The sequence below is a fragment of the Thrips palmi genome, unplaced genomic scaffold (assembly GCF_012932325.1).
Source record: "Thrips palmi isolate BJ-2018 unplaced genomic scaffold, TpBJ-2018v1 HiC_scaffold_10, whole genome shotgun sequence".
Classification (NCBI taxonomy): domain Eukaryota; kingdom Metazoa; phylum Arthropoda; class Insecta; order Thysanoptera; family Thripidae; genus Thrips; species Thrips palmi.
The window spans coordinates 17,134,830-17,147,395 of record NW_023144621.1 but is presented as its reverse complement, the minus strand read 5'-3'; the positions used below and the strand labels follow the sequence as shown (position 1 = coordinate 17,147,395).

At 57.3% G+C, this 12,566-nt stretch overlaps 1 protein-coding gene across 1 annotated transcript in view; it reads right to left on the bottom strand.

Moving 5' to 3' along the window:
- Positions 1-12,224, bottom strand: part of LOC117645776 — a 101,753-nt gene extending 89,529 nt beyond the window's left edge. The window contains exon 1 of the mRNA XM_034386181.1: positions 12,173-12,224. Within this exon, the coding sequence (XP_034242072.1) occupies positions 12,173-12,197 (25 nt within the window). The 5' untranslated portion in view covers positions 12,198-12,224. The remainder of the gene's footprint in view (positions 1-12,172) is intronic.
- Positions 12,225-12,566: the final 342 nt, after the last annotated feature.

Here is a 12,566-nt window from a genome sequence, read left to right as displayed (position 1 = left end):
GGGAGATCTAGCGGGGCCGCGTGGGGGCCACTCAGAGGCGGGACTCCATCAAGAACGTGTGCAATTAGCGATTGAAGGCCACTTAGTCCCTCGGCGTGCCTCGGCCTGCCTCGGCCTGCCCCACACGCAGACGGCCGGCCAATGGGCCATTGATGGACACTCCAGGAAATTGGGTCAGATTTCCGACTCCCTTTTCTTCCCTTAAACGCGTTTGACATTCGGCATTGAAAGCATTATGAATAAAAGAAAAGGGGACATCTCCTGCTGTTTGCGGCCCTCCCGACCCAGCCGCTCTTCCGCCCACCTTGCGGCCCACAGTGGGCCAGAAGGCCGGTGGAGGAGGTTGAAATTCTAGACGCGTTTTGAACTCCAGAGTCGCTAAATGGGACTCGAACCGATCGTAAGACCCCACCAATGGATTGCTCTCCGAACGAGCAATCTATTGATGGGGTCACACGTTCTGTTCGAGTCCCATTTAGCGACTCTGGAGCTCAAAATGCGTTTAGAGTTCTGGCCGCCTCCACCGGCCTTCTGGCCCACTGTGCTGCCCTGCAACCCTTCCTGGCCCTACATTATTCACTTGCAATCCTCCTATTCGCCACCAATTTTCCCTTCCCGCGAGCGGTGCCGGCCCGCAACGCAACAAAAGGCCAAATAACACCGGGGAGGCTTCAAACCGCAACGCACACTCCGGCACGAAAGCCACTGCGCTATGAGGAGTACAAAAACAGAAGAAGAGGAAAAACACAGGGGAGCACAGCAAAAACACCGTCGAATTTTCCAAAGCCATGCACACATTTTTGAAAAATACATCAACGCTTTCGCACTCTGAAAAAGACTCGAACAATTCCAAACTAGAATTCTTTTTCAGCTTTGCTAGATAATTAATTTCTACCGGTTTCTACTGTGGGTATTTGTACGAGAAAAAGATCCGGACAGTCCAAATTAGAATTGTGTATCACTTTGAATAAAAAACAGTGGTGTTGTCTGAATAGAATTGTAAACGGGACTTGGGATGAAAATCGCAGTACCAAGTGTGTATCGTATAGCGTAAGATGGCCCTCTCACTCACCACGGGATTGTGTTCGTCCCAGGAAAGGACACACGTCACAACCGGCGCGCGTACACACACACACACACACACACACCGCGAGGGCGGGGCGGCGCGTCCGAGGCGGCGGCCAAGAGACGGCGCTAACGAGGCACACAACAGAAAGGAGAAGACGACGTACGTCAGGCAATGGCGCGAAGGCAGTGGCGGACGGACGGACGGACGGACAGACAGACAGACAGACAGACAGACAGACAGACAGACAGAGGGCATGAAGAAAATGAGTCGGGTAAGAGTGCCATCGAAGAGAGCTCACGCCGGGGCTCCGGAGGACCGCGGCGCCCAGGACGACCTTCCAGGCCTTCGAGGCCTTCCAGGGACACTCCCCTGTCTGCCCACCCCGGCCGGGAACGGCACATGATTGAGTTATCTCTCCATTGTGGTGCTGAGGTGGCGCCGTGGACTGGCGGGGGCGGCGGGGGCGGCAGGGGCCGGCGGGGGGCGAGGGGCAGGTAAGATGGGGGGAGTCACAGAAGGGGCTGAATGTACAGTAGCCGGGGGCGGACTCCGGGGGCGGGCCGGGGGCGGACCGGTGGCGGGGCGACAGGGGCTCGACTGCCAATTCATTGGATGCATCTCGTCGGGATGAGGTGGTCTCGGACGGCTCGGCGACGCTCATGGCAGACTGCGCCCCGAGCGACGACCTGGGGTCGTCCAGCACACCCGGAAAACAGGGCTCCCGCTCGCTCGATTCGCTGTGCCCCTGCCACCTTCACCCGTACAAGGATGTAGTTCGTTGCGCAATCAAGTCAACAAATCACACTGAAATCCAAAAGGTGCGAAGACATCGGACCAAAATACAAATAGTATCATCGAAAAAAAGATCCTGCACAAATTAATCAACGCATGTCTCTCTCGCCCCTTGACGGGTGAAAAGCCTCACCTTCCCATTTTGACGATTTTTGGAATCTGACCTTGGGCCTTTGGGTGATCGGCAGCAGTTTCCTCCCGGCAAGGTCTGCCCTGCCCAGGCGGCCCAGGCCGGCCCAGGCGCGCCCAGGCCGCCCCAAACGTGCCCGTCGATAAAAATATACTCGCTGGCACACTCGGCACATCGCCAGGAATGAATTTCGGGAAATGGACTCGCAGGGCCGATGGCGGCGCGTTTTGGGGAGACAGTGCGAGTCAGTGCACCGTCCGGCACGGTCCGGCACGGTCCGAGACCAGATAAAGGCAAGATGGCGCCATCAGTGTGTCTTTTATTTCCATTTATTTCTCGCCGTTCAAGAGGAAAAACTAAGCTCTGTGTTTGTTTTCTGTATTTGTTATTTGCTTCGTATGAGGTTTAGTTCCCATTTCGCGAAGCCCTTGCCTCTGTGTCACGATTTATAGTTCAAATGTGTGATTTTTTGTTTGAATTGCCCTTCTGGACTCGAGAGTAAAAGCACGCTGACACATTCATGTGTCTAGCAGTTTTAGGTATGTTTCAAGTGTAAAGGTATCATCTGTTGAAAACAAACGCACAAAACTAAATTCAACTCAGTATCATAAATTAAGTTCACTTTCACCAAAAAAGCACACCGAGTAATCAGTCGACTGAAATTAGGTCACAGACTCCAGTTTTAGTTCCGCGCGGACTCTAATTTTTCAGAGAGGGACACTTTTGGCGGAGGTAAAGCGACATTCGTCTCAAAACGAAACCACCAGCAGTGGCGAGCAGCGTCGACGAGTCACCGCAGAATGCGCAGCGATAGGTGTGCCGGGGCCTTCAACTCCAGTTAGAGACAGCGTGTGTGGCTTGGCTGTGTGTGGCTTGGCCCGAGTCCAGTCATTAGGTGGCACGCACGCATGGGCACAAACACACACACGGGCGCGCGCGCGCGCACACACACACACACACATGCGCACACACATGAACACACACGCACACACGCACACACACACACACACCAACACAAACACAAACGCGCACGTGGCGGTGGAGAGATATAGCTGCCCCCTCCCTTTCAGCAAAGCTACGACAAATGGCTGGTATGTCTGGGGGAGTAGGGTGTATCATGCCCCCTCGGTCCGAACGCGTCACGGCCCCGCTTCTCGGACAGATCGACTACGCGAGGCAGTGCCCGGCGATGCGCGCCCGAAGTATGCCACTGACACAGGGGAAACAAATGAGCAAAATGACCAATTCTTTTTTCAGAAGTTGTACTCGTTTATTTAAGAATGTTCGACGCGACCGAATGCAGACCAGGGTCAAGGTTATGCCATCTCGACCAGCCCGTCGTGCGCACCCAGACTGCAGACTGACTGATTCCGAAAGTCGTTTTCGACGCTCTGTCTTCCTCGCACCTAAACGGGGCGCTCCACGAGTGCCAGAGGGACAGAGCGACGAAAACGGCCCTCGGAATCAGTCTGCCGCATTGGCGGCCTATACAGTGTGTGCCCTGTGTGTGCTCGGGGCAAACGCGTGCCATGACGGATGGGTGGACCGGCAGCCGCGCGGGCCCCAACGACCCCCAGCCACCATATCGGAAGAATTATTATTGAGCCTCGAGATTTACTTCGACATTAATGCAAGCAGGCCCGGCCCGGCCCGTCGCATAATCAATCGCCCGCCGCGGTGCCGCGGTCCCGAGGGGGCCGTACGTCATACAAGGCCGAGGGGCGGCGAAGAAGGCCGACGGTGCGACTGCATCCGGAGTACAGCAATACGCAACTTCCCACATCCATTCTCCCGAGAAACCTCAGGGCAACGTCCCGGCAACGTCCCGCAGTGGGCCAAAAGACCGGCGGGGGCGGCCAAACGTCTAGACGCGCTCCAGGGTCGCTACATGGGCCTCGAACGGAGCGCGTGACCCCACCAATAGATTGCTCTCCGAACGAGGGATTCCTCGGTGGGTTCATACGCTCAGTTCGAGGTCAATTTAGCGACTCTGGAGCTCAAAACGCGCCTAGAGTTTTAGCCGACTGCACCGGTCTTCTGGCAAATCCACTGTGCGATGGCCGATACACAGTGCTGCGGAACAGCCTATCGCCTTAAAGAAGACAAGCGGAGCGAGTCTGTCCAACGTCACTTCAATGACGCGGCTTTAACAACGTTTCTTCTCCCTGGAAAAATCTTTTAAGTTTTGAAACCTTGCAAAAAAGGGATTAAACTGACTCCAGCAGCTAAGACGCTACAACTTCGTCCTGAAATCGTACATGAGGTGGGACCGCTTTGGCGCGCGTGTACAACACCCTCGTCACAGCCAGACAGACGCCAGGCGGTGCGGGCGGTGCGGCCCCACACCCGAAGCTCGGGACTCGGCAGAGCGTGCCGCCGCGGAGTGCCGCGTGCGGCTGCTATGACAGTGTGGCAGCGCAGTGCGCACCGCGCGCAGCGCTTTCAATGCACTCGCGAAGTTGGGAGCAGTAATGAGCCGAAGGAAGCGCCAACTGGAGCAATTGCCGCACTTGCTGCGCTGGAAGAGCGCACTAAAAAGCAGCACAAAGACAGGGGAGGGAGGGAGGGAGAGAGAGAGAGAGAGAGAGAGAGAGAGAGAGAGAGAGAGAGAGAGAGAGAGAGAGAGAGAGACGGGAGGCCACTGTGTTGAGTCAGCCTGTCGTCCAGCGGGTAGGCAACCCGCCGCGCGCCCAAGCGTCGCACCAGTGCGCATGGCCTACCCGGCAGGCGCGCTGTCGCTCAGGAACCGTTTCTCCCGTCCTTCCCTCGCGGAAAGGTAGGGGAACGGTACCAGAGGGAGGAGAGGGGGACGGAGAAGAGTGGGAGGAACAAGATAAGCATAAAACTAGGGGACGGGGGACAGAACTAAGAGGGGGGCACGCGGAGGCGGGTGGCGGTAACAAGTGTAGACAACGCGGAGCGAGAGGGGGGAGAAGAGAGAGGGGCAAAAAACCGTTGGTCAAGACGAAGGAGTTCATGTACCCGCGACAACGGTCCCCGACGCGTCGGGTCGCCCCCTCCCCTCCCCCTCCCCTCTGCAGGGTCGCTGCCTGGCTGCCTGGCCCGGGGCCGGAATGCTGGGCATGAGCCGCATTCAAAATTCATTGAGGAATTGCGGCGAACAACAAGTTGCGTTTCAACCACGCGGCCAGGGCCCACTGCAGCAGCGTGCTTACGGAGAGGGCTCTATTTCTCTCTCTCTCTTTCTCTCACCGCCCTACGGTAGACCCCACGAATGCGAGTGAGGCAGAGCGACTCTGTTCAGATTTGGACTGCGTCGCGGACGGCTCACCAGCAGCCACTGGGCCCCGCGATCTCACCGCCTCAACCACTCTTGTTCCTCCGCTCCTCTCTCTCTCTCTCTCTCTCTCTCTCTCTCTCTCTCTCTCTCTCTCTCTCTCTCTCTCTCTCTCTCTCTCTCTCTCTCTCTCTCTCTCTCTCCTGGTCAACTTTCGCCCGATGCTGATCGGATATCAAGTTTCCAGAGACGATGTTGTTTCAGTTTCGGCACCTCGGGGGAACTGACGTAGCCGGATAGGCATGGTACCATCAGCGCCCCCCCTCCCCCTTTCCCAGAGGCCCCCCCTCCCGCTCGGGGCACGGCTGCACCCTCAGCAGCCTGTCAGGGTGGCCAGCACCGCAGGCATTTCGCAACACCGTCCCCGTGCACAAAACACGTCACGCCGACACACTGAATACCAAGGGACAAGAAGTAGAACCAATGCGGGCGATAAAATCTTTTTTTTAAGCCCTAGGTCTATATTTACACGTGTTGGGCAGTAAAAAACGCCTAAACACGAGGGCGTTGCTTCCGCGAGTCTCCGGACGCACCGACCCCCGACAGTGGGCCAAGACCGGTGGAGGCGGCCAAAACTCCAGACGCGTTTTGAGCTCCAGAGTCGCTAAACAGGACTCGAACCGAACGTTGGACCCCACCAATGGATTGCTCTCAAAACGAGGAATCCATTGGTGGGGTCACACGTTCGGTTCGAGTCAGTGACTCTGGAGTTCAGAAAAGGCGACTAGAGTTTAGACCGCCTCCATCGGTCTCTTCTAGTCCACTGTGCGACGACAACTTTGTGGTGGGTCAGTGGGTCCGTTGAGCGGTCCAAGGCCTGAGAAAGACCAGCCTAGCCACAGGGGCTCGGCCAGGCCGAGGCCAGGCCAGCCCCCTTCTTCTTCAAAAGGGGTGACCAGTGCTCGGTGGTCAGGGTGATGGCACTTCCATTCGGCCAATTGATTTTTCTCTTCAAGTTGACAATGTGGTGGTGGTCCGCAAATTTCCCCCCACCCAAATCCCCCCAACCCCCTCGCCCGCCGTCCCCCTTTTGGGCCTTTTGGCTAGTATTTTCCCCGACTTGTAGTGGAGGGTGTCTATGACGCCTCAATCAGAGCGGCCCACTCAGCCGCCATCGGCGGGGAGGATGGAGTGCCGAGAGAGAGAGAGGGAGAGAGAGGGGAGAGAGAGGGGGAGAGAGAGGGGAGAGAGGGAGAGAGAGGGAGAGAGAGGGAGAGAGAGAGAGAGAGAGAGAGAGAGAGAGAGAGAGAGAGAGAGAGAGAGAGAGGGGGGGGGGTTAAAATTGGAAGCTCAACAAAGTTTGGGAAGATGAGCGGTCGGTGCCCGTCTCCAGCAACAACCCTCATTCCTCACGGAGCAGCCGCCCCGCCGCCCACTGAAGGACCTGCCAGCCGGCCCGGCCGGACGGGCCAGCGAGCCAGACCGCGGCCCGCCGCACCGCCAGGCCGCGCCGCCCCGGAAAACACTAGCGTAATCTGTTTAAAGCGCCGCGTCAAAGCCGCGCCCGGGGAGTGCTTACTTGGCGAAGAAACGGCGTGCCGAGTGGTCGTCTAGCGGTACTGCTGGTATGTATTTTAACTGAGCGTCACTGTTGTTCTTTTCATTACTCTTTCAAGCATTACTGTTGACGACACTTCTTTTTCGTAAAATAAAAAATACAATAGATTTGTTAAAACGGAAAAAAAATCGAAAAGTTTCATTTTTTGTTTATCAAAAGTAAAAAATGAACAGTTTAAATTTTGTTCAAAAGATTTTTAAAAAAATCAACAATTTTTTTCATTATTTTTTTTAATTTGAAAGAAAAATTCAACAAAGTTTCAATATTTGGATTTTTTTTTGTGACGCCTGGAGGCGGCAAGTCGGAGAGGGTTGGCGTTTCCCGAACGGCGAGTGGAACGAACTCGCGCGGCCGTCGCGTCGTACTTTGCGGGACGTCCCCTTTCGTTTGGCTTGCAATCGGAAAGACAAAGACGGAAAGAAGAGTCTGTCCGAGCGCCCCGCCCCGTCCGCAGGTGCGCGCCGCGGCGACAAGGGGATTTTTCAGTCGGTTCTCTTTTGGGCGCGGCCGGGCTACCTCAACAATCCCAAGTTTTCCTCCAGGGAAAGGAAAGAAGGGTCGGAAAGGGTCGGTCGCGGCCCGCGGCGCGGGGTGCATCACGTTTTATCTTCCATCGCACCCAATCTTCCATCGCGCTCTCTCGAACCGGTCAACGCTGCCCGGAGAACATCTAATAAAACTAATGTTTCCTCGAAAAAAAAAACAACAAAAAAACTGCACTGCACTAACACTGCAATTGTTGAACAGCGAAAAAAAATTATCCATGGTTTATCCGGTGGCGCTCGCAATTTTTCTTATTTTTGGGCCGCATCTGCTGCAGTAACAGCATTCACGATCGATGTCATTTGCCAACGATAACGTTACACACTAAATGTTAAGGTAGAATTTTGTACGCGCAACTCGCGCGATTTTGTGCATACGTGGAATTTGCATAACACCATGCGTAAAGACGCATAAATTTATGCAAATTCACGCGCAATTTCATGCACGACGCTACACAGGGTTAAATTTATGCATCGCCACGTACAAAATTGTACATAAACATGTAGTGTGTACCGACAATTTCACCGACGATAGCGCTCCAAACTTGGATGTGCTTTTGTCCGCGACTGTCCCTTCCAGCGCGACTCTCTTTGCCGCTCAGACGCGCGGCCCTTTGGCCGTCTAATGGACGGCGGTGCAGCAGGCAAGGCGCACCAAGCAAAGCCCATCAAGGAGCGGCGCGCGGTTCAAGCGTATTAGCGACCTGCATAATTCCGGGCGGCCAAAACTTACAGCGACGGCCGAGCGTGGTGGAGTACGGAGCGTGGCGCAGTGGGCCAGAGGACCGGTGGAGGCGGCGGCCAAAACTCTAGACGCGTTTTGAGCTCCAGAGTCGCTAAACAGGACTCGAACCGAACGTATGACCCCACCGATGGATTGCTCTCCGAACGAGCAATCCATCGGTGGGATCACACGTTTGGTTCGAGTCCTGTTTAGCGACTCTGGAGCTCCAAACGCGTCTTTGGCCGCCGCCTCCACCGGTCCTCTGACCCACTGTGAGACGTGCAGGGCGACAGCAGACGGTCGAAGGGCCTTCGTCATCGACAAGCGGCGGCGCGACTGCGTGTAACCAGACCTTCGTCGGGCTCCTCAAGGCTGCCAGCGCGGCCAGCAGCGCCGAGAGAAACGGGCGCCGCACAGCGCAGCACAGACAGGCGGGATCCCTCGCCACTTTTTCCCGCGCGGGGGAGATTAGGCGGTGAGCGACTGCCCGCCCACATTGAAAAGAAGGATGGAAACTACGAAAAAAGATGAGAGGAAAAAGAGAGGGAAAACCAAGGTTCCTGGCGCAATCAAAGAACACTTACGGAACCCAACGTGTTAGGCCTAGCATCAAAATATTTTAAACGAAATAATTCAAAGAAAAAATCCCGAATTTCCATAGTGGTGGATTTGGGCGCGTTGAGAAGATATGCGACGCGCAGTGTGACATGCCCACTGATATGGCGTTTAATTCCGCGCTGCTTTCGACAATGACATTTCGCCGCCTTTCCGACCGACGCAGCCCCCCCCCTCCAGCCGATACCGGAAAAAATACTTTGGCCCGCACGCTGTCGCGATGTGTGCGCCGGGAGCGGTTTCATTGTGTTTCCATTACTTTTTTATTCCCGCCTCTCCTTTCCACCGACATATTGCCCGCTGCTTTTGTCTGGACCGGTGCCGACGCACAGTGGGCCAGAAGACCAGTGGAGGCGGCTGAAACCCCAGACGAGATTTGACCTCCACAGTCGCTAATTGGGACTCGAACCGAACGAGTGACCTCATCAATGGATTGCTCTCCGAACCAGGAATCCATTGGTGGGGTCAAACGTTCGGTTCGAGTCCTGTTTAGCGACTCTGGAGCTCAAAACGCGCGTCTGGAGTTTTGGCCGCCTCCACCGGTCTTCTGGCCCACTGTGCGCCGGCACCGTGCCGCCGAAACAATTACGTCACCCGGCTCGTTCCGGCTCGGTCCGGCGACCCGGCTCAGCGGTGCGCGCGCCGGTCTAAACGACTGTCGAGAAACTTACATCCGGTAGTTTATTTCCTGACTCCGAGGAGCCGAAACAAACTTACCGCAGCCACCAACGCGGGGCGGGAAACGGACCAGCACACCAGAAAGGGGGTGGGGGAGACGGGGAGACTTGATAGGTGTATCATTGTTTATCTGGCCGAGGCGGGGCGGAATCAGCCTCGTGCTGCGGGACAAACCCGGACAAACCCGGACATACCGCAGCGTGGGCCAGAAGACCGGCGGAGGCGACCAACTCTAGACGCGTTTCGAGCTCCTGAGTCGCTAAACAGGACGCGAACCGAACGTGTGACCCCACCAATGGATTCCTCGTTCGGAGAGGAATCCATTGGTGGGGTCACACGTCCGGTTCGAGCCCCAGTGACTCTGGAGCTCAAACCGCGTCTAGCGTTTTGGCCGCCTCCACCGGTCTTCTGGTCCACTGTGCGGCAGGCAAAACGGGCAAGAAAATGGAGGTCCGAGGGGTGAGCGGCCCCGGCCGGCCACCAGCCAGTCGGCCTGCAGCCAGCCCCGCCCCGCCCGGCCGCCAGCAGCAAGCCAAGTAAACAGTTTACAGAGCGGAAAAAAGGGGGCTTGTTTACCTATCTCTTTGCGACGCCTCTCCGCCGCCCCTCTCTATCCAGCGCCGAGCCGAGCTGATCGATGGCTGCACAAAGCTCTCTGTCTCTCTCGCACTCGTGGGGCGTCCCTACAGGTGCGAGCGAGACGGCGCGACGGAGAGGACTCTCGGAACCGGGCTGTGCAGCCCCGGGCAGGGCGGGCAGCCAACCGTAAACCGATACTCGGCGATTCCGGCTAATTCTGTTTGCACTCGCCTAAACACCAATTGTAAACGGGGCAGCGCGGCACCACACTGTAGTCTGCAGACCGGATGCCTGCGGACTTTGTGCAGGTACAAATTTGTGCATGATTGGGGTGCAATTTTAAAAATACTCAAGCACAATGTGGAAAAAAAAGGTCCCCAATTTATGAATTTAATTGTACGCAGCTTACACACATCTACAAGTACGTCAAAGCCTTGTGGACGATATGAAAGCACACGAACATTTAGTGCATACCCTTCGACGAAGAGACTGTTCTTTCCAGCTCCAATGTCACCAGATTCACAAATAAAAAACAAAAAACCCAAGACAAAAAAAAAGAGCATTTGTTTATTTTTCCTGTCTTTGGCGTCCTCACCCCCCTTTGGTTCCCGGCGAGGCGAAAACAGGTGCCAGGTGGACATTCCGAACCACGTGTGTAATTATTCCTAATGAGGCGTGGCGGGGCGATGGCGGGGCGGGGCGGGGCTGGCGGGGCGGCGGGCGTTCGGGGCGGGGCGGGGCGGGGCTGTCGCGGGGCGGGGCGGGGCGGCCAGGTGGGCCCCGATGCGTTCGTTATTCCGGTAGAAGGACCAGGGGGAGTGGGGCGCGTCGCGTTAGAGAGGTGGGCGGGATGAGGATTAAGAGCGTGGCAAGGTCGATTAGCGAAGATCGATAGAGTCGAAAGGATCGACGCGAGGAGACGCGAGGAGACGACGGTACAGAGACGACCAGAGCACAGTGGGCCAGAAGACCGGTAGAGGTAACGACCAAAACTCTAGACGCGTTTTGAGCTCCAGAGTCACAAAATGGGGATTGAACCGAACGTGTGACCCCCACCAATGGGGGTCCATTGGTGGGATCACACGCTCGGTTCGAGTCCTGTTCAGCGACTCTGGAGCTCAAAACGCGTCTAGAGTTTCGGCCCCATCCACCGGTCTTCTGGCACCCACTGCGCCGAGGATGGGAAGGAGAGGATCAAGGTGAAACCAGAGGACGGGAAGGATCCGTCAGTGCAGGAGGGGTAGGACGGTGCGAGCAGCCAGACGCGAGGCCTCAATTGTGAGCACCACAGCAGGGGTTTGCTACCTTGGAAGCCTGAGGGCCCTACGGGTTCTCCACCCCAAAGCCGAGGCGGGGCAGGGAGGCACTCATAACCCGATCAGGCGGCAGCGCGCCAGCAGTGGCGTAGCAAATTTGCTTTGGGATGATTCGACGCATTCATGCCCGATTTGGCCGTGGAGCTGGCCGAGCCTCGAGGGGCCGCGCCCGGGCCGCGGCGCCCACACTGGCTGCGCCCACACTGGCTGCGCCCACACTGGCAGCGCCCACACTGGCTGCGCCCACACTGGCTGCGCCCACACTGGCTGCGCCCACACTGGCTGCCCTGCCCGGACAAGGCGTCATCGAACGGCAGCCAACGGCAGCCTTCTCCAGTCGCCCCCGGCGGGAAACTCGACTTCAATAGGCCGCCCGATGGAACGGCCCGCGCGTTGGGAGACCCGCCGGCGCACGCGACAACGCGCGACACGCTGAGGCGGGACGGCCCACCCTGCCCACAACACAGGCGTCCCCCGTTTTCCGGCTCAAACACAACAACAACAACAACAACACAACAACAACAACAACAACAACAACAGCAACAGCAGCAGCAACAGCCGACCAGTCCGGCGCAGCCTTCATAATCCAAACTCAGACATCACTTTTATGTTTCCTGCCGGCGTGGCACGGTGGGCCAGAAGACCGTTGGAGGCGGCCAAAACTCTAGACGCGTCCGAGATCCCGAGTCCGCCTAAAGAGCACTCCGAACCGACCGTGTGACCCCACCAATGGATTGCTCTCCGACCGAGGAGTCCGTTGGTGGGGTCACACCTTCGGTTCGAGCCCCATTTAGCGCCTCTGGAGCTCAAAACGCGTCCGGGATTTTGACCGCCACTTTGCGGCAGTCCGCTTTGCGCTCCGCATACTCACCTAGCAGTGGAGGGCAGCCCGGCATGGGGAAGGCGGCGGCCCCGGCGGGGGCGGCGCGGGCGGCGGGGGCCGGGGGGAGGGGGGCGGCACCTCCACCTGCCCCGCCCTGGGGCCCGCCCCCAGCCCAGCGTCTCGGCACCACCTGGAACAACAGAACACCGTAAGAGCGGTGGCCGATGTCAAACGAAGGACGCAGCCTCGCCGTGAACCGCAGAGGCCGTTTTCCGACGTTCGGTCCGCGAATCTGTGACGAGCGCTAATTGTTCTGGCACCACGCGCCGGGAGCCCGCGAGACCTCCCTCGGTGCAGGGCGTCCTCGAAGAACACACATTCCCGCCAAGCGCTCCGTCTCTCTCGCGCGCCTCCGCCAAGCACCACGAGTCCGAGAGAGACG